A 26618-nucleotide genomic window follows, 5' to 3' on the forward strand; every position below is an offset into this window, starting at 1 on the left:
AATCTTTAAATACTACTACACTTAATGACAATATCCCTCTCACCAATGTATGGACAAATGTACATGTCGTTACATGAAGATACCAAAGAAGAATATAATATCACAACTAGAACCATAATTTTAACAAAGATATTTTCATAAGTTTAAGTACGTCAAGGAGGAAACGAAAAAAAAACACAACCAAAAATGAACACTTTACAAAAGCTTTTGAGAAGGCAGTATTTGTTTGGTTTTGTCACCAAAGACCACGTCATGCTTTACTGGACGGTTGCACATCTTTTTAAGGCCTAGGAAAATTAATGTTGTGTTTCCAAGTCCGATCATGAAAAAATAGGTTTGGATTCTTGCTTTTTTCATGTGGCTAGGGTCGGCAGGTTTTCGCTAGCTGTAGTATCAGTTCGGTAACACAGAAACACTACATTTTTTCCTAGGTCTAAGGCAACAAACCTTGACAATATCTTAAGTAGACTCTGACTTTGAGGAATAACAGTAGAAGAGGATTCATATCTTTCAAAATTTCATACTCACTCTATACAGTGCTCAAAGTAATATACACAAAATACAACGTTTAGAAAATAGTAGTTGCACATGAAAAATAGAGCACTTGTCTATAGAATTACCTTTTTTTGCGATTTGTAAATTTTTACCACACAGATCAGATACAGAAATGACATGTACAGAAATATTGCTACTTTTCATAATACATACATGACTCAAATGTATTGCATAGAGTATCAATTTTGATTTAACAAAATGTACAAAATGAATAGCATGGAATCTATAAGTACTGCTATTACATGACATGTACATGAATGTCAGCCATTGGTGTGTAAGGTCCAAACTACTGTTAGTAGTTTCCAACACGATTATGTAACATTATAGCAGCATTTTCCTACAGTCAACCTCACCTCAAGTACACATATGTGTATACCCATCAATCTGCGTCCAAAAAGGAGATAAAGAAGGTACCATTTCTGCAACCTTTCAAACTGTCATGGAACTGAGAATAACCTTCACACTAACTGCCTCTAGCACTTTGGAAAACACTGAAAATAACAAAAAAGGTCAGATCATTTTCATCTACATGACATTGTCTAAAATCAACATCCATATCTTAATTATTGAACATTACACCACCAAAAACCCATTCTTCTCAGAAGGTAATCAAATTATGAGTAAACTGCCTGTAACTGATGTCAGAGTGAATGTAGTAATGAGTTTGGAAACTTGCTCACCAGTTCACAAAAAACAACACTTTTGAGAAGCAGACAGTGCTTAATTTTCACGATTACATGTAATTGCAAGATATCACAATATTTGCTTTGACAGTATTTCTTTTCTTTGAAACTTTGAATTTCTCTTTATGCTCCTGTCATACATTTGTCTCTATCTGGATGTGTGTGTAACCGGAGGATGGGAGGTAGTTAGCGAGATGTATCCTCTGACTGTCCTTTATCTGATCCCAGATCTCATCGTTCTTGTGCCGCAGCTTGTACAGGTTCTCCGCCTTCTCGCGAAGTTCGGCCGCGGCCCTCCCGCCGACCTGGTCCAACATTTTGGCGAAGAGCCCGCCCTCCCGTTGCAGTAGGTCGTGAGCTTCGTCGAACTCCCGTATTCTCCCCTCATCTATCACCTATAAGAAGGAGACCTTTTTAGTAACAGTATTCAAGCATTGACATCTATTTACATGTGTTTCAAAAATAGCTGTAGCTGTTGAAAATTCATTATATGTTTTTAATAATCAGCAATCTTAAATACGGTTACATAAAGCTCTGTCAATATGAAGTCACCTTACACTTGGATAAAAAGGCACCATACCTGCATTCATTAACACATATGCTTGCAAACAACCATGTGGAAAAAATAAATATGCAGCCCTTAATATATCAGAATGATGTTTTTAATGATCAGCAATGTCAATACAAGGCCACCAGAAAGTTGAGTGAGAAGGTATCACCCTAAGGCTTGCATTTTTAGGACGAGCACAAGAAGTATGTCATGTAGACCTGCCAAACACAAGGGAAGAAAGACGGAAATCATTTAATGATTAAAATATGCATTTCTGAATGAAGAGACCAAACCGACTGAAAGATAGAAAATCTCTGTTAGAGTTAATGTATATAATACTGCACCTGCTACAAAAGTGTGACACAATGTAAGACAGATTACATAGCATAGGGTACACGTGCATGGTCTTGCTGAAGCTATCAAAAAAAGCAGCCACCAAGAGTTACTGTTAATAGGAAATGTTATGCTTCTTTCCTCTTCAAAACACCTTCAGGCTTCAGCAGCACAAGCGTTTTGTTTAATTTGTGTGTGTGTGTTATGGGAGAGAGAAAAACTATGATGCACCAAAAAAAAGTGCTTCCCACCAATGCAAATGTGCAGTGCACACCACTCCATACTCCTGCTGCCCTGGCTGGAATCTATCCTTATTATACCTCAAGTTTTCTCCAACAACATCTACCAACTTGAAGTAGAATAGTGTGGCATCTGTTAATGGCATTTCAATATTTGCCTAAAACAGAGGCAAGGCTTCTGATTGGCCCAGTCACATAGTACTTGTAACATAGTTTGAACTGCATGTACATGTAGCATTCCGAGGCTCGATCCCACTTCCACTATTTCCAAAAAAATATTCAATTCCTGAAATGATTAAGGAAGTAAGGACTCAAACGTTTCTATGGGGACAGAAGTCAGACTATTCTACATTGAAGCTATTGTTGGAGTGAACCAAAGCTAGAATAAGATGGATTCCAGGCCATTATACTATTGCATGGCAAACGTTACGCAAAAACAAAACTGACGACTGCCTTTAGAGCCAGGTCATTTGAACGTTTGGGTTGCGTTCACGATAGATCTGCTCTGCCGCTGCCCGCAAAGCGGCGGCCTTTTCCGGCCCTTCCGCATCAACCATGCGGCTAAACCAGCCGTGTCGCTTCACCTCCAACAGCCAGAAGGGCTCGTCAAACTCCTTGATGTGTCCTCCATCTATGACCTACAAACAGGTTTGCAGCTTTTACCGTCTTCAGTTGTTTGTTTGAAAAAAACTGTGTGCCAACACAATGTCTGTTGCTAGGAACATGCAAAACGTAAACATTAACAATGAATCAATGGTTATAATATCATAATTAACCTGAATTTTTTCATGAATTAAGCCGTAACAAATTGTTTGTGATGTTCGTTTTTCTTAAATTTACTTTTTTCTGTGTGTAGGTTTTACAGTCCTCATGTGTTCGTTTAAATTATCTGTGTACCAACACAAATTCTGCTGCTGGGAACATGCAAAATGTAAACATTAACAAACCATTAATAATAACACAAACATGTATAATATTATGATTTACTTGAGTTTTGTCATGAATTAAGCCTTAACCAATTGGTTGTGATGTGGGTTTTGCAGCTTTTACAGTGCTCTGGGTGCAAACAACAATAAAAAAAATAAAAACAGAACATGAAACAAGTCATACATGAACACACAATGTACTTCCGTTTCAGTCAGCATACCTCAAAGTAAAGAAAAAGTGAAACCCTACCATGATCCTGTCCATGTCTATGATAGTGTTGAGTCTATGGGCGATGGTGAGCACTGTGCAGTGTCTGAACTTGTGTCTGATGGTCTGTTGGATCAGCTGGTCAGTCCTACAGGCACAAAAACAACCATGATTGTTAGCTAAGAATATTCTACCTTTTTGAGTCTACATTCCACTGAGATCTACTATGTTGTAAAATACAGATATATGCAATAACTTGTTATCATTGAGATCTACTATTTTGTAAAATACAGATATATGCAATAACTTGTTATCATTGAGATCTACTATTTTGTAAAATACAGATATATGCAATAACTTGTTATCATTGAGATCTACTATTTTGTAAAATACAGATATATGCAATAACTTGTTATCATTATGTACCATTCCAAAGTTGAGCACTCCTTTGTATAGAGGTCAAAATCTTTCCACCACTCTCTTGTATCACATTGTACATTCACAACTGTCCAAGATTATACATAAAGCTCTATTCAAAGTTGCCTTGTACTCAAGAAAGTCTGCATTACTGATACTTCAAGGAAAAAAGTCAGTGTATGGAAATGGTTAAAAGCTTTTTTGTAATTTGACAATGCATGAAGATGAAGATATTTCATATTTGTTTCTTTGTGTGAATGTCTTCCTAAGTGACCTTTGTTTACCTTGGGTCTACATTTGCAGTTGCTTCATCGATGATGAGAATCCTGTTTTTCCTGAGGAGGGCTCTGGCTAGACAGACCAGCTGCCTCTGGCCCACACTGAAGTTAGTCCCGGATTCCGCCAACTCTGATTCGAGCTTCCCTGGCAACTCTTCAACCACTTGTTTCAGTTGGACCTGGCAAGGGTGAAATGTAAAAAGAAACATGATTTTGTGCCTTGACATTTATGATAAAGCTTACATGACTTACTAGCAAACAATGTAGCCATAACCCTTTAAGCTTCTTGTAGCTCATGCAGTCTCGATGTCAAGATATCAGATGTCAAGTAAGGTTGATAAATGACTTATTCTACCAACTATGAACTCCACTTCCTGTCACTCTTTCAACTCCGACCTTTTGCTCTTCACTTCCTGCAGTCACTCTGTGGTGAGACATGCCTCTATATAATGTATGGAAATACTGTAGAAACATGGACAAACAGACACACCAAAAATAATACCTCCATACATGTACATGTACATGGAGGTGACAAGAAGAGTGTGCAGTACCTCTTCCAATGCTCCCCATAGCTGGTTGTCTGTGAACTCTCTGAATGGATCAAGATTGTTTCTCAAAGATCCAGAAAACAGCACTGGATCCTGCAAAGTATGAACAAAAAGTTAGTGCATTGCTTTTGCCCACAATATACTGTATCCATTTTCAGAGGCATCATCATCAAATCTATTTTCTACCAAAATGGTTGACAATCAAAATTGGTTAGAATTCTTGTTAGTCAACCTTCTGCATTCCTTAGTACAAAATATACAGTCAAACAGTCTTGCAAAAATTCAACTTAGTTTTCTTAACGCACTCAACCATATTTTCTTCTGTACGGATGTTTTGACAACCTAATGTTGTGTTGTCTTCATCAGTTCAAAGTAAACTTGTCCTATTTTGACGTAATCATCCCAACAAGGATGCATTCTCTAACTACCTCAGACTTCTAGAATCTCCTTGCCACTTTGTGACAAAGCAGCATCCTGCAGACTTTAACAGTTTTGGGATAAATTTACTCAAGGAAGCCAACTAAAAGTACTGACCTGAGGGATGACTGATATCCTCCGTCTGAGGTCGTGAACTCCGAGTTTGGTGATGTCGATCCCGTCGATCATGAGCAGTCCCCGCGGCTCTGCCATTCGGAACAGCATCTGCATCAGTGAGCTCTTCCCCGCGCCCGTTCTACCCACAATTCCAACCTGTCCACGACAAAATGAATTTGAAAAAAAAAATAAGACGATGCATTTTTCAAACCATGGAGCTCAAACTTTCATCATTAATTCCAATACCCACATTTAACATAATAATAATAGTCTCTATTGCATATTCCTGCCCACTGGGCTAAATGTACAGGTGGTCTATAAGAAGCCTAATGCAAAACATGAATTGATAAGCTGCTACATTCTAACATTGACAAACTAAAAGATAGACAAACTGTCGACTATTGCTAAACTAATGTTTATCACCTAGTAGTTTCTCCCTGCTGCCTAATTCCATGGCCTATACAAATTTTGTGCCAAATGGCTACTTCAGCAGGGAGAAGGTTAAAAACAACAAGAAATCCATAGCATAATGACTAACATGACAGACTGTATACCTACCTTTTCTTTAGCACGGATGCAGCCATAGAGGTTTTTGAGAACTTTTGGACTGTCCGGGGAGTAGGTGAAACTGACCCCCTCAAATGTGATGATGCCGTGGACGGGCCAGTTGGGGGGGAGGTTGTAGTCATTCTCCAGGGGGGGTTCCAGGTCAAGCTTGGAGTACTCTATTATTCTCTCTGCTGAGGTCATCTGGGGGGGGGGGGATGGTACGGTGAGGTAATGTATGAAATGTATATGTAAGAATGGATTGGTATGCATGCTAGTTAGGAAGAAATTATGCCAACTAGTTGGTTGAGCTAGTTCTCAGAAAAACAAAAGAAAAGTGTTACTAAGCTCCTTTGCTTGTTAGAAAGGTAGGACATGATTTCACAAAACAGTCCACAATATTTTTCAATTTGGCAACTAAAAGACATCTTGTATTCTAACAATCTACAACTTCAAACCATTTTGTAATGTAATACTGGTCAATAATAGATACATGTAGCTCATTTGTATGCCACCACACTGCACTTAGCATGTCATACGTTGCCATCTTCAGAATACTTTCTGTGTAGAACAAGACTTTATCTCAGTCCTTACTTACCAAGGTTTCACACTCAGCGCTCTGTCTCACGCCCCACTGGAACCCTCCCATCAGGATCAGGGCATAGGACAGGGACAACCCCACCAGACCACTGTCCAGACCTGCAGCAAACATTGAAACAACAATATCAAATATGACTGTGTACATGTACCTCTGACAAAGGTATAGTACAGAGCTGGACCTGTGCACGTATGGCCAATTATCTGTAAGTTATACATGTAGCCGATTATAATTTTTTAATGATGAACTGTCATCTTTGCATGTGAATTAATGTACATATCATTTGAATCTCAAAAGTAGTCTATTTGCAAGTTCTCTCAATTTTCAAGTGCAAGACTATCAAAATTGTCATCTTTCAGGTGGGATTTACCCATATTTAGTCTAAATTGGTGTCCACCTATGCTATAGTTTTTTTCAGGTACAGGTTCACAATTTTACAGGTATGAGTACAGGTGCAGGTATTACTATTAGGTACACAGCACTCATCTCAAATCCTCATGCACACTTGTACCTGCATGATATGAGATATTGTCTGTACTTGAAGTTTGATGTTTTAAACAGTTCAATAATGTTCTGAAATATCAAAGTGACGTACTCTGAGCAGCCAGTACACAACAGAAGGCCACTGCAGTCATGAAGATGGCTGCCAGCCAGTCCATCCGGATCCCAAACCACCGGCTGGCAGACAGGAACAGGAACCAGGCCTCAGAGTGCAGGTCCTGGTGTGCATGGAACTCCTGCTGGAAACTCTCCTGGGCACCGAAGGCTCGGATGGTCCACAGGCCTTGTAGGGTGGCAGATAGGTGGGAGAACACCGGGCTACGGGCTGGGGGGAAAAGCATGGGATATTAGTGCCCCCTGGCAAAGAAGGATGGTACTACATGTACATGGTACACAGGCCTTGTAAGGTGTCTGATACATGTAGATGTGGCTGGGCTACTGGCTTTAGGAAAGGATAAGCACAGTCTATTGATGTGGGATAACAGTGCCCCTGGCAAAAAAGGATGGTACTGCAGGGTTCAATCTATGACAATTTCTCAGCTTTGGTAGGCAGGCTTATACATTGAACTACATGAAGCAGTCCAGTACCTTTTAGGAGTATTTGAATGTGCAAATCACTATAATAATGGAGCAAAACCAACAACAGAACACTCCTTTAAAAAGTAAGAAAATCCATGTTTGAAGCCTCTACCGCAGACACAGTTACTGAAGACATACATGTAGTGGAACATGGAATGAAAACAGAAGAAGTTCTGATGGATAGCAAAATTCTACACCTGAAGTCATGTTTCCTTTGACTTACTTGTGGCCTCCAGTCTCTTGATGTCCCTGGAGGTTCGCATGTAGTACCTCCTAATGACCACTAGGAGGAGCACCACAGGCACCACCGGTATGAACACCCAGGGGTTGATGACACCAGCTAGAATCACCCCTCCTAAAACCTGCATCATGATCTGGAATGTGAAAAGGAAACAAACAAATGGATGTATTCAGTTTCTTGTCTTATGGCATCACTTGGGTTTGTAGTGTACAGTTTTGCTTTTTCAAGCATATCATTTTGTTTTCTGTTAATGTTGCCAAATGAATGTATATGAAAATGCAAGTAAAGAAAAAAAAGGAAAATCAAAATTAGTCTAAAAGACAATTTTTGTCACTGTGTCTGTCATAAAGTAATTTGTATCTTTTTTTGTACAATGTGTGTAATGAAAATGTAATAAAACTTACAAAGAAAAAAATTAGAGGCTATATTTTCGTCTAACATGAAGAGTTACACAAACAAGAAACTTGAAATTATTATTTCAAATTCAGCAGTTGTTAACTGTCTACTCACCACAACAACATCCAGAATGGTGGCCGGAAGAAGATCATCCAGATGCCCCAAGTCTTTGGAGAACCTGTTGAGGATTCGCCCTGGAAGAAAAGAATAAAAAAACCTTATTAAGTTTTCTGGAACACAGGCGCCTACGGTCACTGTCATTGGAAGCCTCACAACACATTAAGATTACATCACAAAGCTATACTGTTTCTTTGTACAACGTCAAAGTGCTGGGCACTGTACAGAGCTATCTATAAAAGGGCACGCTAACCATCACTCAACAAAGACGGAGGAGGGTATAAACCTTAACCAATTGCTAATGTCATGTGTCCGCAAGGTCACATGATCGACTGCCGACTATTCATCAACCTGACGGCTACTTCTTCATATAATTGATGTACCAGCCGGATGAAACTATTTATCAGACACAGAGTAAAAATGTAATGTTTCTAGCAGTACTCACCGACAGGATTTGAGTCAAAGAACAGGATGGGTGCCCTGACGACTGAGTTGAACATCCTGTCGTGAAGCACCTGGCTGGACTTGATGCACAGGATGAACATCCATGCGCTGCGGAAGATGCTGAACAGAACCAGCGCTCCCGTTGTTCCCGCCAGAACGTAGATGTTACGGTTGACGTCAACTCCTTCGTGTCCACGGGACGGAAGACATGATATCAGTAACAAACTCAAGGAAATACTGTTACAGTAAAATTCATTTACTCTTTCAGGGACCTAATTTTGCAGTAAAGGAGGTTTTGGCAGTGTTTTACATCATTCTGTGTTTCAACGGAGTAAAATTTTTATTGGTCCCAAAAAGCAAATTTCCGTCCAGAGACAGAGAGACAGGTCCTGATAGACATACAAAAACTTGACATGCTGATTTTTAAGGAGAGTCAGCATTTGTTAGTTACAGAGTGACAACTACACTTTTTTTTGCTTACACTGTACCAGCACAAAAATGTATACATGTAGTACATAACCTACTTGGTATAGTCATGTTGTATGGTAATGTAGTGTTGACCCCATTGGTAGGTAATGTAGTTGCACGATGTGTTGCTCTGTAATAGTCTTCTTCCTCTTGGGCCCTGCAGAATGAAATACAATATACTCAATATACAATATATGTATCTGTATCTATATAGCCGATATAACCGCCATTCGGCGTAATACACCACCAATACGTTGAAATAGGTCAGGTCAAGCAGGCAATCTCAGACTGAGGACGCACATTTTGTAGCATGACACTTTTCCGTTAGCTAAGTAGTGCAATGATCAGAAGGTGAAAATTTCTGTCTTCCAAGGGGATATCCTAACCTTCTGCCTAACTCTGTAACCAAAAGAAAATGAGGCACCAAACAGCTACTTCAGTGTGTTAAAGGTTAAAATATACAGACTCCAGTTGGGATCTCTATTGGCAGAATCTGTGCAATTTAGACCGCAACATACATTGTATACACGTAATGTACTTACCAGTATGCCATCCACCAGTCAGTACCTATAAATAATGCCTGTGCAGCGATGTTGAGGAACACTGCCAGTACGATCCCCCCGATGCCTGTCCCTGCGGTAGAGTAGTCCTTGTACACAGACCAGCCCACCACACCCTCTCTCCTGTCTTCATCTTCCAGCTGTGGGGCCTTCTCATCAAGCTGCAAGGATTTCAAGACATTGTTACCTTCTCCAAGAACGTTAATTTTTGTGTAACATTTGGTTGTGTGTTTGTTAGTGTGTGTGTGTTTGTGGATAGCATAACTCGAAAAGCTATGGATGGATCTTAAAACCTTCTTCTAGTAGAATGACCCACTGCCTCGGGCATAAGAACTTTTGATCCAGTGATAGTGAGACATATTCTACCAGAAGAAGATTTAAGAAATGCAGCTCAACAATTTTACAAGTTCATCCTTACAGGGTTGGAGGGAAAGATTAAGAATTTAAGCCTGGGAAAAAAATGCTGTGATACCTGTTACCTGACCAACCCTAGCAAAAACCTGTGTTGTCATTCACTGGCAAGAAATTTTGATCCGACACCAGAGTGATGAAAACATCGTAGAATTGTTTTTCACCATGTTCTCCTCACTTCTGTTGCAATAGAAAACTGTGCCTGTTCAATTTCTATCAGTGAAATGAAAATACGATGTTGAAATGTGGCTGACACATTTTAGTTTTACATTGTTAAACTACATTTGTTGGATCACTTTCGCTGAGATCTGAGAAAAAGAAAAAGAGAGAGAATCCCTACCTACCAATGCTAATTTTTCCAGGACTGTGATAGGAAACACAACTTTAATTTTCCTGGGACTTACCTTTATCTTGTCCAGAGATACAGCGGAGAGAGCCTTGCCGTCCTTGGAACAGCTAGATATGGTGCGCGTACGACGTCGTAGGCCGCCGTCTATTCCCAGAATTCCATGCTCCTCCCCTGGTTCCTCCTCCTCGTTGGACTGGAGAAGTTCGGCGAAGTCGACTCCTGACTGCATCAGTTCTTGGTACGTACCCAAAGTTAACTGTTCACCCTATGGACATTCAGAGTTGGGTGGTTATGTGTTATCAACTACACTTTCTTCCTGCCTAATTGTGTAACAAACACAATGATTGTACTCACTGAACTATACTCAACATAAAAAGTTCAGAAATTTGGACAATCATATCTCCTTTATCACCTTATCAATTGGGTTGTATCATATATCAATGGAAATATCATGTATTGTCCTTTACAATGTTACCCAATTGCTATTGATATCATTAAAAGTGATGACAATGACAATGATGACAATGATGACAATGATGAGTAATTATTCATGGCTTGAGCACCAGGACTACTAATGAAAGTAGGTTGTGAAAAAAGGTGATCATTTGTTCATTGTTTTTTTTAATGATTTCAGCTTTATGTGTGTGAAAGTAGTTTATGTGTTATATCATAATGATTGCATATTTTCTTTAAAATGGTATCTCATTTTTTATGATCATGCCTTTGAGCAAAGAGCACCACGACTGACTTTGCGAGTGGGGGGGCTAAAATTCCTGTAAATGTCAGACACTGTCGGAAATATGAATCTGATTGATTGAGTTCAAGGTTCCTAACACTTTGTGTTGAGTGTACATGTACACATGTAGTGGGGAAAGGGTTAGCAATCAGTTATAACAACAGAAGCACATGAAGCTGCAGAGCATAGGTATAGAGCTAAAGTAAAAGGTGCTTGGAAATTCATGCTGTTACAAGAAAGGAAAACAACACTGTCTAACACTGACACACCATGGGGAGAAGGGCTTAGAAATAAAAATTAGCTATATGTTCGTACCTCCTTCAAAATGAGGATCTTGTTTGCTGATTGTAAGTACTGTAGCTGATGGGTGACCAGAATTCTTGGTTTGTCCTTCAAAGTGCCTTGGATACATCTGAATAGGCCACACAGAAGCATTAGTTGCTGTTTGCTGTACACAATACATTGTTAGGACTGGTACATGTACGACATGTAATGTAGCGCGACCCACAGAACAAAAATGTATGTAAGATATACATCTGATTTAAATTATGTACAGGTCGTTCGGTATAATGTAACCAGCTGCTGCCACGCCGCATGCCTGCAAAGCTGGTGTGTTATCCCGAAGGGCGGTTATACCGGCTATATAGATACAGAAGATGTTGGTACATACAATGTACATTTTACATTTGGTTCAGCTTTGTACAACATTGGCTTTGTTTTTCCTTGCTGGCAAATATCAACAGTCAGTCTTTTATTTTGTATGTACTATGTAATCTATACTCAATTACACTTCATATACCTGGCTTTCTTTTCTTACTCAATCATCTAAAGATAATTGTGAGTAACAAAATGAAAGTTTTACCTGTCAAAAAGATGCTTCCCTACTTCTGCATCTACAGCACTGAGAGGGTCGTCTAGCAGGTAGATATCAGCATCATGGTACACCGCTCTGGAAAATACACAGCTTAGTTTAAAAAATGTCTCTATAAGCACGGCAATATAAATTATAAAATCAACACAAAAAGTGCGGAAACATGAGTTGGGTCAAGCATAGCTCCATAAATACTATATCAATATAGAAATATAATTGATTAAAACTATGTTTCCGAACTATTTGTGTTGAGTGTAGTTGAGTCACATTTAACAGACATGGATTATAAGAGCCTAATCTGTTCAGTTGTTTATTGCTACAATTGTATGTGATAAGACCATGAGTTCTGTCACAACACCTGTAGTTGAAAAATACATGTATTTGGCTATATTGTTTTAAATTCTAAGTGACCACAATGTAAAAGCTCTCTCACCTTGCTAAGTTGATTCTTGCTTTCTGCCCACCACTGAGCATGATGCCTCTGTCTCCCACCAGAGTTTGGTCTCCATGTGGAAGAAGAGTCAGATCCTGGAAAAATTATTTTGGAAAAAACTATTATCAAGTTGAATGTTGTACAAAATGGCATTGAGAATCAACCTGATGAGTTGCAAAATGCACTGCATGCTCACACACATGTGATAGAATACACAAACACACATGGACACGCATGTATGAAGGCATAAGCACACAATAATACTACTGTCCTTGGTGCTGAATGACATTTACATTGGCACTGCTGTCATAACACTTCTGTCCCTGGAACTGACTGACATTCACACTAATACCGCTGTACCTGGCCCTGAATAACATTCAGGCTAACACTACTGTTCCTGGTGCTGAATGACATTCACACTAACACTGCTGTCCTTGGTGCTGAATGACATTCACACTATCACTGCTGTCCTTGGTGCTGAATGACATTCACACTAACACTGCTGTCCCTGGCCCTGAATGACATTCAGGCTAACACTGCTGTTCCTGGTGCTGAATGACATTCACACTAACACTGCTGTCCTTGGTGCTGAATGACATTCACACTATCACTGCTGTCCCTGGCCCTGGATGACATTCAGGCTAGCACTGCTGTCCCTGGTGCTGAATGACATTCACACTAACACTGCTGTCCTTGGTGCTGAATGACATTCACACTAACACTGCTGTCCCTGGTGCTGAATGACATTCACACTACCACTGCTGTCCCTGGTGCTGAATGTAATTTACACTGTCACTGCTGTCTCTGGTGTTTATTGAAATCAACACTGACACTGCTGTCCTTATTGCTGAATGACATTCACACTGACACTATATCAAGCAGTACCTTTTGTAAGGCACAGGCCTTGATGACCTTCTGGTATTTTTCACGTTCCATCTCCTTCCCAAACAAGACGTTCTGTTGGACGGAGCCCGAGAAAATCCACGGAACCTGACTGGCATATGCTAGCCGACCTTGAACTTTGATCTCTCCAGAGGTCACGGGTAGCTCCCGGAGAATTGTACTCAGAATTGAAGACTGAGGGAAAGACAACAAATCACATATCTATTAACATACTTTCAATCAACTAATAGAAAAAAACAAAATAATCTAAAAGATGATTTCAATCAACATTCAATAACAATAATAGTCAGTCATGATATTTATAAGGTCTGACTAAGATTCAAGATACTAGCTAAAGAAAGATTTGATGTTACCTTCCCAGCCCCCACAGGACCGATGACTGCCACCAGCTCTCCAGGCTTCACCTCGAAGTTGATGTTCCTAAGGGTGGGGGGCTCTAAGCTCTGAAACCAAAATTGAAAAAAATGTGACTATGAATGGCATTTCTAAGACAAAAATTGCTCTGTAACAGGAATCTGATATAAACTGTTGTCATCCAGTGGCTAACCATCAAATACACGTAATATGATGTAAAAAGGCAATCAGAAATGGCAGACTTCAACCCTTACCCATGTTGCTTTGCAACATACCCTTCTGGTCCCACAGCCTCAGGCAAAAAGAGCAGCACTGAGGATGTTGTTGGCATATTTATGCTACATTTTGAGTATTGGGAACCACAAAAGCACACACAGACACACTGCAAACAGACACACATTCACGCACGTACACACGCAGACTTGCACACACACAGACTCGCACACACACACACACACACACACATAAGCCCTAAAAATACTTTATCACCTACATGTAATATCTCCAAACTTACCTCATCCCATGAAGCGGTGACTCCTGCTACAGTGACCTGGCAGTCCTCTGGTCTGGGCTGGACTGCGGGGTCAGGGGCTGTTGGCTGTGCTGTTTCTACTTCATCTAACAGTAGAAAAGTCTTCAAAAGAAAAAAAAAACACTTTAAGGAATGTGCATAGCTCAAACTAGACATGGTAACAATGAACAGTGAACAACAGCTTAACGCCCTGTCCTAAGGACCCTAACAGCTTTCTAGTAGTGTGCATGTCGGGTGAGCGACAACAGCCAGGCTTCCAACTCCAAGCCTCTTGGTCCAGAGGCAAGGTCGCTAACCACTGGACTACAAACTACTTTTATTTATTTCACACAAGGCTAGCTCACTTGTATTCTCTTGATGGATATGTGCCCTTCCGACCCCTTCTGCACAGCGAACGGGATGAAGAGCGAAATTGTGAGGCGGATGGCGTTGAAGAGCGTGATGGCCACGAACACCTTGGATGCAACGATGGTGTTCCCCAGGAGGACGTAGGACAGGAAGGTGAAGAACAGGATGACTTTACTGGCACAGAAGAAGAAACCGGAGTTGAAGGATTGGCAGTAGGAGGACTGCAACACTTTGTCCACCTCCAATCTGGAACAAAATCAAACAAAAAACATTACTGTTACCTAATTTGTTTTCATGGGGATTAAATTTTGCAGTAGGGAGGAGACCTTTCAGTTAAAGTTCTCAGTTGAAACAATGCTATTATACAATTGAAATGCATAAAAATATATGGTGAAATGAATTTGCAATGTTTTCAGTGAACTCTAACCTGAAGTTAGTCGTGGGTGACTCAAATAAATCTACTGTAATCAAGGTGGCAGTACACAGTATTTGTCCGCGACCCCCGGGGTCTATGACGCGGGGTAAGAAAATAGTGCGCACTAAATCGTGGACCGCATGTATACACTTGAACGTGAAAGCCAGCGAGGCATAAACTTTACTGAATGATAGCATAATAAGTCGGCATTTCGATCGTATGAGTAAGATTGTGAAGCTTGCCGATTCTGTGTATACATGCGCGTGACCTTTGCAGCAGCCAGCTTGGGTGAGTCGGCTGCAGTTCGTATGACCTCGCATGACCCCATTCAAAAGGGGGCGCCAGAACGTAAAAAAAACACAACTTTTTTTTGTTTTCAGTTATATTGTAGAATGTACCCTCAATTTAAACATATCCGTTTGTCGTGCTTCAGAAATGCACCGTACTATATTTTTTTCGGCGTCGACCTCAGTCAGTTTGTGGTCCTTAACTATAGAAATCCCCATAGGCGAAATACTGTGTTCTGCCACCTCAATTTGCTTTTGCCATGGTCTTATTTTGCAGTAGGGGGAAAATGAGGATTTATATTTTAATTTTACTGTGTTTTAAATTCAGCTGTTGAAACAATTCTACAGTACAGTAGTCATACAAGGGAGACAATGGCGCAAAATAAAACCATTACAAAAGTTTCAAGATTTACAGAATAAGAAAAAAAAGTAGAAGACATACTTTCTATACTGGGCTATGAGTTTGCTGAATGGTTTCTCCCATGTGTACATTTTGATGACTCTGATGGCGGAAATGATCTCGTTCATTGTTCGTACGCGGTTGTCAGTCCGCTTTGCTGTTTCCGCTCTGTTGGGAGAGGAAAGCAAGAGTGAACAAAATGCAAGAGATGGTCTATAAAGACTTAGTTACATGTATTCTGATGCACATATTCATTCAACAAGCTTGTTATAGGTGATCGAACTGAAGAAGAATCTAAATATATTTGAGAAGAACCTCTTTCATTTGATACACATCTCCCAGAATTATAAATTCACTCAAACTTCAAGGGTAAACAGAGGTTCAGCTCTTCAACTCAATTTTTTTTGTAACTGCTACATTTCAACAGTCAAAAATGCTAGTTGAAAATACTTTCATTGAAGAATGTCAAAGGCGGATTGAAATTTAATTGTATGAAGCAAATCATTACCACTGCAAGTTGTAAGAATCAGCAACTAGAAGTTGTATCAATATGCATTCAGTAGGACTCATCTCAAAACTGTCACCATCTTTTATCATTTACATGCAGATATGAAGTCAATCAATCAATCAATCAATCAACCCATTAGTCAAGCAGCAAGCAATCAGTTCAACTGTAAAATTTCTTAGTCGATTATAATCAAGTACTTAAAAGCAAGAATTTAAAAAAAGCTCTAGAGAAAGGTTGAAGTAAGTTTTACCTGAGTTTAGAAAAGATTCTCCCTAATATGGTCTGCATAGGGAGGACTGTAATAAGGAGAAACCCAACACCAACTAAGGCAGAAACACCCAGATCTAACCAGAGTAAGGACACAATAGCAGCCAACTGGATAGGTGCTATCCAGATGTAGTGGAGGAACATAGGCATCTGCGAAAGTGGAGAAAAAGGGTGCGGAAATTGTTAAAACAATGAAAGTGAGTGTTATTCAGAACTTTAAGTGACTTCAAATAGTGGTCATTTCCTGATTTTTTTGCATGTCTCAAGACTTACTGTACAGATATAGAATTGTGATTGAAGTTAACTTAAAGTCGTGTAAAGTACATTTCATACAATGTATTCTGGACAGATCGGACAGCCCAATCTACCTCTTTTGAAACATGGAAATACAAACCAACTATCTAGAGAAAGGAAATTTTAAGGAATAAATTTACACGTTTGTTGAAGTTTCCTTTTTGATTGGCTGTTGGGAAACTTATTTCTTTCAAGTAAAAATTCTGAAGTCCAAAGCATTGAATGTCAAAAACAGAAAATGACCACATTTGAGGTTGCTTTTACACAGTAGCTATGACACTTTCTCATCTTGGTTCCTGCACAAAAGTGTACATCACCTGATCTTAGCAAATGTTTTCCCGAGGATGCTCTGTATGGGTAACGATATCAGAAGTACAGCTGATCCAATGAGACCGGCCACACCTAAATCTTCCCACAACAGTACCACAACCGCTATACACTGTAGCGGCCCAATCCATAAGTAATGTAAGAAAAGGATAGCCTGGAAGGGAAAGTGGTCACAATTGCAAGTGAGTTCTCCTAATCCTGGAAATGTGGTGAATGAAATGGCAAAAATCGAGAAAAAATAATTAATAATATTGGCTGTGTTGTGGTAATCAAGAATCTTTACAACATACTGCTAACATAGAAAATGTTAGTCTTCCTAGAACAAAGATATTGAAATTATGGTGGTAAAAATGTCAATGGAATTGTGGAGAAAACTGTTTTTAAAAAGAATAAAATTTTTTTTCTAATTGTTGCAATGACACATAATATCAGTAAATACAAACAAAATATGGAAAAGAAAAACAAGGACACTTAATCTACCAAAGTTACATTCTGTAAATCAAAGTACAATGTAATTCATAGATAGATAATGGAACATTATTATAGCACATCATTTCATACTGTCTATAGTATTTAAACTATAAAGCTCATACCAGACTTTACAACATTACTCTAAAACATTACCTGGTCAAACCTGTTGACATCGTTTGAGAGCAGGTTGACTATCTGGCCAGTTGTTGTCTGTGTCATGGCCTTGTTACTCAGCTTTAAGGACTGAAACATGAAAAACAAACTTGTAAAAAATGAGCATCCTGTTCAGTCATTTTTATAGGAAACGATTCAAACTCTATTACAAAAACAGGGTATAATTTTCCTGTTCAATGTTGCACAGCGCACACATTGTCTTTCTATGCAAATACCGGTCCTCAGCATTCTGTAACGTTACTTATTTTTGTGGGGATTTTATTTTGCCGTAATAGGAGAAGGATGTATATATTTTGCAGTGATTGAAGTTTACGCATGTACTTGAAACCATTCTGTAGTACAGTTCTCCCTTGGTAGTCCTTCGATTCGAGTACAGTTACTGTAGTAATATATATTTATGTATGCACTGTGAAAATAAAACCACTACATGTATATTACTAAACAGTAACGGGCTAGTATAAACATTGGCAAAGGAAGACAACCTTTTTATGTATAAGTGAGCAGCATGCGACACGTAGTCTCCATCCGTAGACTGAGACGCCGTAGAAGTACGGATGGTGTATTACAGCTAATGCCATTGCACAAGCACTCAACCCAGCAGCATAGCCGTACGCCTCCCCTGTCAAAAAAATAGACAGGTCAGAGGTTATCCAAAATTTTATTACATTTTGCTGTCAATATACAGAGAATGCTGAATGCCTAAAATGACTGTTGAATATTTGTTTGTGTCTTTGTCCTAGTTTTGTACAGTAATTACAAGCTGGGTAAGACCAAACTGTAAGGTTTAATCCACTCACACAGGGAGGACCCCTACTCTTTTTGATATGTGTGTGTGGGTGAGGGGGGGATTTTAAAGTGTGGCTCTCCTCAAACACAGAACCTCCAGCTTTACATCCCATTTGACAGGACGCCCCAGCCGAAGTTGAGTGAGGCAATAGTAATCTCCAAGCAGATCTACACGGGGCGCTGAAAATCGTATATGCTAGTCAGAGAAGCATCTGGCTGACTGGAGCTTATCTGGCTGACTGGAGCTTCTCTGGTTAGCATATATGATTTTCGGCACCCCGTGTGGATCTGCTTGGAGATAAAGGAAATACAGTAGGTGTAAAGTGCTTTTGCCATGGACACAACATTGGGTCCTGCTAGGGATTCACACACAGTCTACCTTTAGATTCTAACTACCGTAAAATCCCTATTAACGTACGCACTTTTTAAACTTTTCAAGTCGCAAGCAGGTGCTCTAGGCCGACACCAAAGTCGGGGTGCGTACGTTAGGAGGGGTTCTTCCTCGGAAAAATTGCATATCAGCATGAGAGTAGGGTACATCTTCATGCAAACAAAGTGTGGAATGCTACCACACAATCAATCAGTGATAAAAATTAAATAATACATAATGTTTAAATTGTTTGACATTTTCTACCCAGAAACATTTTCTCAGTAACCCTTTCAGTTGGTAAACATCATCGGAAGGATGACCATGTCAACTTCTAACTATCCACCGAAATGCTGGAGAGGGGGTGCGTACGTTAGGAGGGTTTTTCCCCTGAATGCTTCAACTCACTGAGTCAGGCCCGCAATCGTCCCCAAATCGGGGGTGCGTACGTTAGGAGGGGAGCGTACGTAAATAGGAATTTTACGGTAACAGAAAAGTAAGTCAACAGCCCTAACAAGAGGGCCACATTGCCTATGATCTAAGGCACAAACACCAAAAATGAACTAAAACTAGAAATGCTAATGAAAGTGAAAAGCAAGCAATTCATTGCAACATAGTCCATTGTTGTCACAGTTGTTGCAAGTTGTAACAACTTGTGCTAAGCTTACAACAGAAGATGTTTTGTAATACATTGTGCAGTATGATGCCACAAAATTGCAGGCTTCACGTGTCATTGCCCAATGTACCTTAGTCATAATCCCTTCTGGCTTACAGGCTCTATCTGTGCGTGTATGTAGTGTACTTACCAAGGGACATGTTTGTGTCTGGGCTAAAGTACTCCACCAACTTTCCCAGCAACACTGGACTGACAACTTTGATGGCTTCCTGCGTAAACCAAGATAGAAATTTGCTGTGTTGAATATAACAGGTACAAATACCATACAATGTTTGACAAATAAATGAGGAACTGAAAAAACATGCAAAATGCAGAAGCACTGATAAACATACATCTTTCTGAATATGCTCAAAGAATTAGTCAATACAAATCATTGAATGTTTTTTGTTTGAGAAGTATATTCATACTGTAAATGAAAACAAACACAATGGCCAGTGTGCAATGCCTAAGCTACATGTACATGCACTTGCAGGCCCAACATCGACAAAATGCCTCAACAGTTCCTGAGCAAGCTGCCAGGGGGCACAAATTTAAACCTATTCAACTTTTTGCTGACATCAAAACTATCAGCTGCCAAACAAAAATAAAAAAACATAGCATGTTCAGCACAAAAGGTCAGATATCAATTCATATCAATGTTAAAGTAATTTAAATTACAAGTGAAAAGATTTCTTACCTCTATAAAAGCTATAATTCCTAATAAGCTCCAACCAGGAGCATAACATCTTAGTACTGCCCGCAACAGACTGGGTCTCTGATTCTTTTCCCTCTTCTGTAGCTCTTTGTTCCATTCTCTGCAAGGATATTAAGAAAATCATATCAAAGATTAAAAGAAACATGTGGAAAGTTTAATGTACACATCTTTACTTGTATCCTGGATTTAAGGTGGCAGAACACAGTATTTATCTGTGACCCTCATAGTAAACACAATAGTAGTTCAGTAGCACAGTGTATATGAAAAGAGCTGTGGATATTTACATGTAGAAGCTTCCATGCACGATATTGAGGACCTGATGCACATGGATACTGTGATGAATGGTAGAGGAATGATGTTAATTTTGAGATTGTATGAGTTGGATTACGATCTTTGTTTGGTCAGCATTCATTTGCACCTGAATACTGTCTACTACTGTTCATTGGCTGGATTTTAAATGACCACTGCTTAGTAGGGGTGGATACCGGTTTGGCTTAATAAGGTCCAAGTCCAAGTTTAGGTCCAAAGATTTAGGTTCAGGTCCGGACCTAATCCTGGACCTGATCCTGTCCAGTTGATGTTTTGTTTCATTAGACCAATATTAAGCATAGAGAATTGATACTGACACACACGACTATAAAAGTTCCTTGGTATTAGAAGACTTCCAAGATAAACCTGTGATTGATATTTGAATTATTTCGCATTCCATTTGAATGTTGCACTTATCTTAAATGCCTTTTTTGTCAGAGGGGAGACTCAAAACACTTTTTATCAAACAAAATAGAAAAATATAGTAACTGTTGTACTTTGTTCAGGTTTTTTTTGACTCAGGTTTTTGGCTTTCAGGTTTTTTGGACTCGGTTCTTGGATGTTATAAAGGTCCGAATCAGGTCCAGCGAACCGGTATCCACCCCTACTGCTTAGAGTCATATTGTATAAAAGTGGGCATCAAAAGGGAAGGAGTTCATTTTTACATCTTCTGTAGAACACTTTCCTGAGTGAGGGTTGTTGAATGTACTCTCTTTTTTTAAGTTCTTTCCCTGCAGTACTGACTTTTCCCAATTGTACATGTAGAATTTCTCAATGTACGTATACATTGTTCATGTACATGTAAAATCATATTTTGTACAGTTACAAAAAAATGTGTCATCACCTTTCTAGGTCATCAGACTGCTTCTGTGAGGAGTCCTCGTACTGGACATTGTACATGTCCCTCTCATCTAACCGCCTCTTGTACCCCGTGTAGAACAACGGATTCAACCACCTGTTAACACAAGTACAGAATGTTCAGGCAAAAGAACACTAACAACAGTACTGTAAATTAACATAAAACAGGTACAATGCACAATTTACATTCACTCTATTTACAAGCCGTACTGCCTCCCTTGAGAGCTTGAATCTGAAATTCCAGTCTCTAACTTGAAACTTTCAAACAAGAACAAAAAATTTGTTCTGATACTTGAATGACAAGAATACACACATACTACTAATACTATATATGATTGTACTAATACCTACTATTTATCATATACTAGTGTATGATAGTATCTTTACCTTCAATTCATACCCCACCATAAATATCTATAGCTTGGGGTACCAGTGCACCCACAATCAAAAATTAGGTGTACTGCTTAAATTTTGGGTGTACAAAAGTTAAAAAAAATATTAATTATGCACCCTGAATTTCAAACCCTAATGTTACTTAACAGCTGTACCAAAATCTGTCTCAAGTTTATTGACTCATTGACACATTACTCAACGAACACATTTAAGCATGAGCTTCATTCAAAACAAGCACACAAAGGCAGACTGCCATTATGAACAACACCAACACTCGGACTCTTTTCACGAGTATTATTGACATTCTAAACAGTGTAGTTCGTGTTACCCCGCCAGTTGTTAGCGATCAGAAATCCCTGCACTGTAAAGGTTAAAAAAGGCCAGACAAAAGCTTTGAAGTGAGAGCTCTGCACTGTTGAACCTAGACCTAGTTAACTAGACTGTACACTGTAAAGTCTTTGTGGATAATATTTGTATGGAGCAAAGTTCACTAAGTTAGATCATCAACATGTTTATGTAGTTAGGTCTAGTCGGTAACACTTCATAAGATTGATAAACCTGACTTCAACCAAAATCTTAACTGAAAGGTTCCTTGTGCTTTCACAACCATAGCTACAAACTTACTCAAATAGACTAAACTAAGAAAAGAAAAATTCTCCTCATAAATATACACTTGAAAAGCGCTGGCACCCTTACTGCTAAAATGTTGTTTAGGCTCTTAAAGCATCAAATTCCAGTGCAGCGAGGTACTTACAACATGTAAATCAACTTTACCTACAACAAATTGTACATGTGTGCAGAGCCTTGTTACAAAAACATTTACACACTGCATTGCTCTCTTGCTTTAGAAGATTGAAAATCAGTGAATCTTCAAATTTACTCTCTTAACAACATGACGTTTGGTCTGTTAACACTCTAGGCTCAAGAACATGGATGATCAAACAACATTTAACGTTACTACACAGTACACTGTACTCAAACCTTTTCTTGGGTCGTTCTTGTGGTTCCAAGTGTTCCCTGCTCTCTGTAGCAGGGCTACAGCTCAACTCCTCCATGCCTCTCTGTGTCCTAACTACACAATCTACCGCGACGACTTTTAAAACTATATGCAAAGTGGGATTAAGAGTAGCTGGGGTGGAACCGGATTTCCCTTTTGTTACGGGGAGCTCTCAGCGCCGGGCCCTCGCTCGTAGCGGTTTAACCGTCACAACAGGCAAACACACGACGTGCCACAAACATGAACCCTGGTTACACCTGAGTAGTGAGAGCTGTGTAAACACTCGGGGTCTGCCACGGAATATAAATGCTATTGTTTTCCACTCACTAATCAAGTAAGGCTAGACGCAGTACCGGGCTCATGTGGTGATTTGATTTCTATTTTCTTATTAAACAACTGTATGAATTGATTTAGTAAGTGAAAAGGGGATGAATCTTGTAACTGTATCAACTTGTAGGGGCAAGGTCACATGGCATTGCGTTTACATGCAGTATGGATCAAGTTTCTTTACATAGGCCTAAGGCCTAGCATTATGGTGCATATAAAATTTGTTTATTCTTTAAAAAAATGTGCTTATCAAGTTTTAGATTCAATTTGTGGATTGTGCATGCATGCTGGGTTGATGGTACAAAATTCACTTTTGCACGTTAAAAAATTATATTACATCATGATCGCGGTGTTTGAAAACTTTTTTAAGAATTGTGGAATGTCTGTGTGAGTTGTAATGCAAACGATGCTGTCCAGTCCAAAATGTACATGAGAATGAAACTTTCAACTTCAAGAATCTTTCAGTTTTCATATATACCATTGCTTGTATTTTCTAACTACCAGTGCCAGTTTAAACATACATGTAAAGTCATCTTACAAAAAAGTTGGCAAGATGGAAGTGAAAATTTCAGCTTATTTCTTGGATCCACTTGTGCATAATACATGTAACGTTACATACTTGTCTTAAGTACTTTAAATGTGTCAAAAAATGATAAAGGCTAACTCATGCGCTACTTAACCTCTTACAGTCATACTAAATAATAGTTCACATCCATTATAATTTTAGTAATTACAAGTATACGCTAAAGGCTAGCAAGATCCTTACTTCTTGTATCTAGCAAGTCAAGGTTAAAATGTCATCCACATTGTTTACTTATATGCTCTCTGATGCATGTACAGAATGTAACTACATGTACACACCTGTATTTAAAGCTGCACTTTCTGTGTTCAACAATGCATGTTCTTATTGTGACACCTTACTCCATAATTACTGTAATAGAAACTTAGCGTAGTGCCTTTACACTATTACCACTGCAATGCGATGCAGTCAAATTACCGTGGGAGCCAAGAAAACCATATTATTCACAGGCCACAAAGTACAGTGTGTTGTTTTTGTCTTGGCTCTGTTTCAAGTCGTAATAAGCTTACCCAGGTGGAATGACCTTAGGGCCACCTTTTCATACAGTTGAAAAGTTTACATGCATGCACAAAAGGAATTTAATGTCAATCATTGTTGTATTGTTTGATATTACACAATTTGTAAGTAAAGGCACTAGAATAATGGGGAGAAGAAAGGGAGCATGATGGGTAAAGATTTGATTTTGAAGAAGCCAGAAGAAATGTGAAAGACAGAAGAAACATCTCTCGTCTACCTGGGGAAAAATTATGCCTCAAACTCTGTGTCAAAAGGCATCATCGACCAATACTACATTTATATCATAAGGCTACTGTGTATATAGGTACCTACTAGTAGAAGGTGTACTGTGTACAGTCAAACCCGCCTAACAACACCAAGTGCTTGGTATCTATGACCATATATGGCCAGTTGCTCTAGTTCAATGCCGTGGACTGCGTTATAACTAATAATTTTATCATCTACTGTCTGGAACAAATAGATCCATAATCATATGTTTGTAAAATTATCTGTATCATTCTGAGCAAAGCAAGTTATTCCAGTGGAATCTGGGCAGAAACATAAGTACCTGGGTGCATATCATGTGTGTACTGCAGTGCATGTGGCTTTGCTACTATACAAAATGTAGTTAATAGGTTACCTATTTAACCTAGAACTCACTACGTGTGCATGTACACGTACAATGACTTGACAGGTTAAAGAGTTACGAGAATTCTCTTGGAAACGACTAAACATCCTGTACAAAGGTTTATGTCCCTGCCATAACGGCATATGATAATCGATATAATAAATAATATTTTCTTCTAACTCAACATCATGTAACAATGTTACATACATTCATCATGTACATGACATTGTACACATATGTACTTTTCAGTCTTCGCAATGAAGAGGAAATAGTCCACAATGGGTGAATTATTTCCTGGAGTGCATTACTGCTGGCTTACAACAATTGGACCATTGATAGCCTCTAAGTTAGAATCATATAATATTACTCCGCCAACTTATCATGCATAGTATTCAACTTCAAGGTTGATTTCTACTAATATGTTTTCAACCCCCACCCGCATTCTTTTAAGAAAGGATGTACATGTAACTTCTACCAATGAATAATGTTGTTTACAGAAAAATGATGATATCTCTAGATCACCTTTTGACCCTTAAATGTCACTCATGACATTAAACAGAAGCCTCACTCACAGTATGCCACTCAAGGTAACGTTATAATAAAGACAAATGACTTAAAATAAAATACATAACGTTACAGCAAGTGAAAGTTCATGATTTTTTGGTCTGCAACGGATCAAATCCTCTGAGTTTAAAACACCAAGCTACCATGCGTACACTAGAATGAGACTGTACAAATGTGCTGAACAATTTGGGTCAGAATGACAACTAGATTTTGTTCGCCATATGCCCAAGATGACCACCCAGTGAACCGATAAAATCTGGTCTATTAAGTCAGGTGGTCACGATAGACAGGATTCATAATACTTGTGGCAAATCGATGGGAAAAGGGACCACCAAAAAGTCCCATACTATATTTGGCCAGGTGGTCATCTAGACCCGGTCGCCTATGTGTCTACATGTTTGACCAAGGGTTCAACATAACTTTTGGTTCACTGTATGCACTTGAGCAAATCAAACACACAACGTTACTGATACCTGTAGATGTATGCAACAAAAAACAGCCATATAAATGATAGACATCAACAGCTTTTGTTCTAAAGCGGACACCAGTAAACGTTGACCTACTTTCGACCCACGCTAACGCCAGCTAAAGCCATAAATAAATTTCCCAACACAGCGTGTAGTTACGAAACCGAGCAAAACTCACCAGAAAAACAGTTTGGAAAAGACGTTTGCCTTCTCGATGGGGTTTGGCTTGACGATTTTGACGCTGTTGTCCATGTTGTCGTCTGTTTTTGGAGTCCGTGGTGAGACAACTCTGTTTTACGGATTTAAAAGTACCGGACTAGAAAACAAACGCACCGCCATCTTGGATAATTGCATAATCACTGGAGCGTGACTGGAAGGTCAACAGGCGATACCATTGAAGAACAGGGGTGTAGATTTTATAATATAAAGGATTTTTTGGCGAAACCTTGGGAGCGAAGTCATTATTATAGTACTGCGATCGAGTTGAAAATATTATAGGATTTGCATGAATGTATTCCCCAGGGAGTTCTTTCTAGTGACATCTTAGGGGACGGTCTTTCTACATAGCAGGGAAGACCTCTAACGTTGCTGCTTTCGGAATTAAAAAATACGCTAGTTTGTATACAGTGCTATTGTCTGTCTGACAATTTAACAACTCCAAAATAAAGTTGAGAAC

At 39.1% G+C, this 26618-nt stretch overlaps 1 protein-coding gene across 5 annotated transcripts; it reads right to left on the minus strand.

Moving 5' to 3' along the window:
- Positions 1 to 946: 946 nt before the first annotated feature.
- Positions 947 to 26309, minus strand: LOC136423582 (ATP-binding cassette sub-family C member 4-like). Of its 5 annotated transcripts, none has more exons than XM_066411808.1 (30): positions 26121 to 26309; positions 21478 to 21588; positions 20307 to 20424; positions 19761 to 19839; positions 18284 to 18420; positions 17781 to 17870; positions 16519 to 16685; positions 15803 to 15928; positions 14655 to 14904; positions 14293 to 14412; positions 13778 to 13867; positions 13407 to 13598; positions 12522 to 12616; positions 12080 to 12166; positions 11533 to 11629; positions 10537 to 10746; positions 9704 to 9882; positions 9218 to 9318; positions 8695 to 8877; positions 8247 to 8326; positions 7719 to 7869; positions 7011 to 7241; positions 6416 to 6516; positions 5830 to 6021; positions 5272 to 5427; positions 4741 to 4830; positions 4196 to 4368; positions 3537 to 3642; positions 2814 to 2998; positions 1522 to 1633 (listed from the first exon to the last, which is right to left on the minus strand). In XM_066411808.1, the coding sequence occupies exons 1-29, from the start codon at positions 26192 to 26194 to the stop codon at positions 2816 to 2818; spliced, it is 3969 nt and encodes a 1322-aa protein (XP_066267905.1). In that variant the 5' UTR covers positions 26195 to 26309; the 3' UTR covers positions 1522 to 1633; positions 2814 to 2815. The 5 variants fall into 5 exon arrangements, with proteins under 5 accessions (XP_066267902.1, XP_066267904.1, XP_066267903.1 ...); XM_066411809.1 differs by lacking the exon at positions 16519 to 16685 and adding an exon at positions 17147 to 17310 and having other exon boundaries at positions 26121 to 26304; XM_066411805.1 differs by lacking the exon at positions 2814 to 2998 and having other exon boundaries at positions 947 to 1633.
- Positions 26310 to 26618: the final 309 nt, after the last annotated feature.

The sequence above is a fragment of the Branchiostoma lanceolatum genome, chromosome 17 (genome assembly GCF_035083965.1).
Source record: "Branchiostoma lanceolatum isolate klBraLanc5 chromosome 17, klBraLanc5.hap2, whole genome shotgun sequence".
NCBI lineage: Eukaryota > Metazoa > Chordata > Leptocardii > Amphioxiformes > Branchiostomatidae > Branchiostoma > Branchiostoma lanceolatum.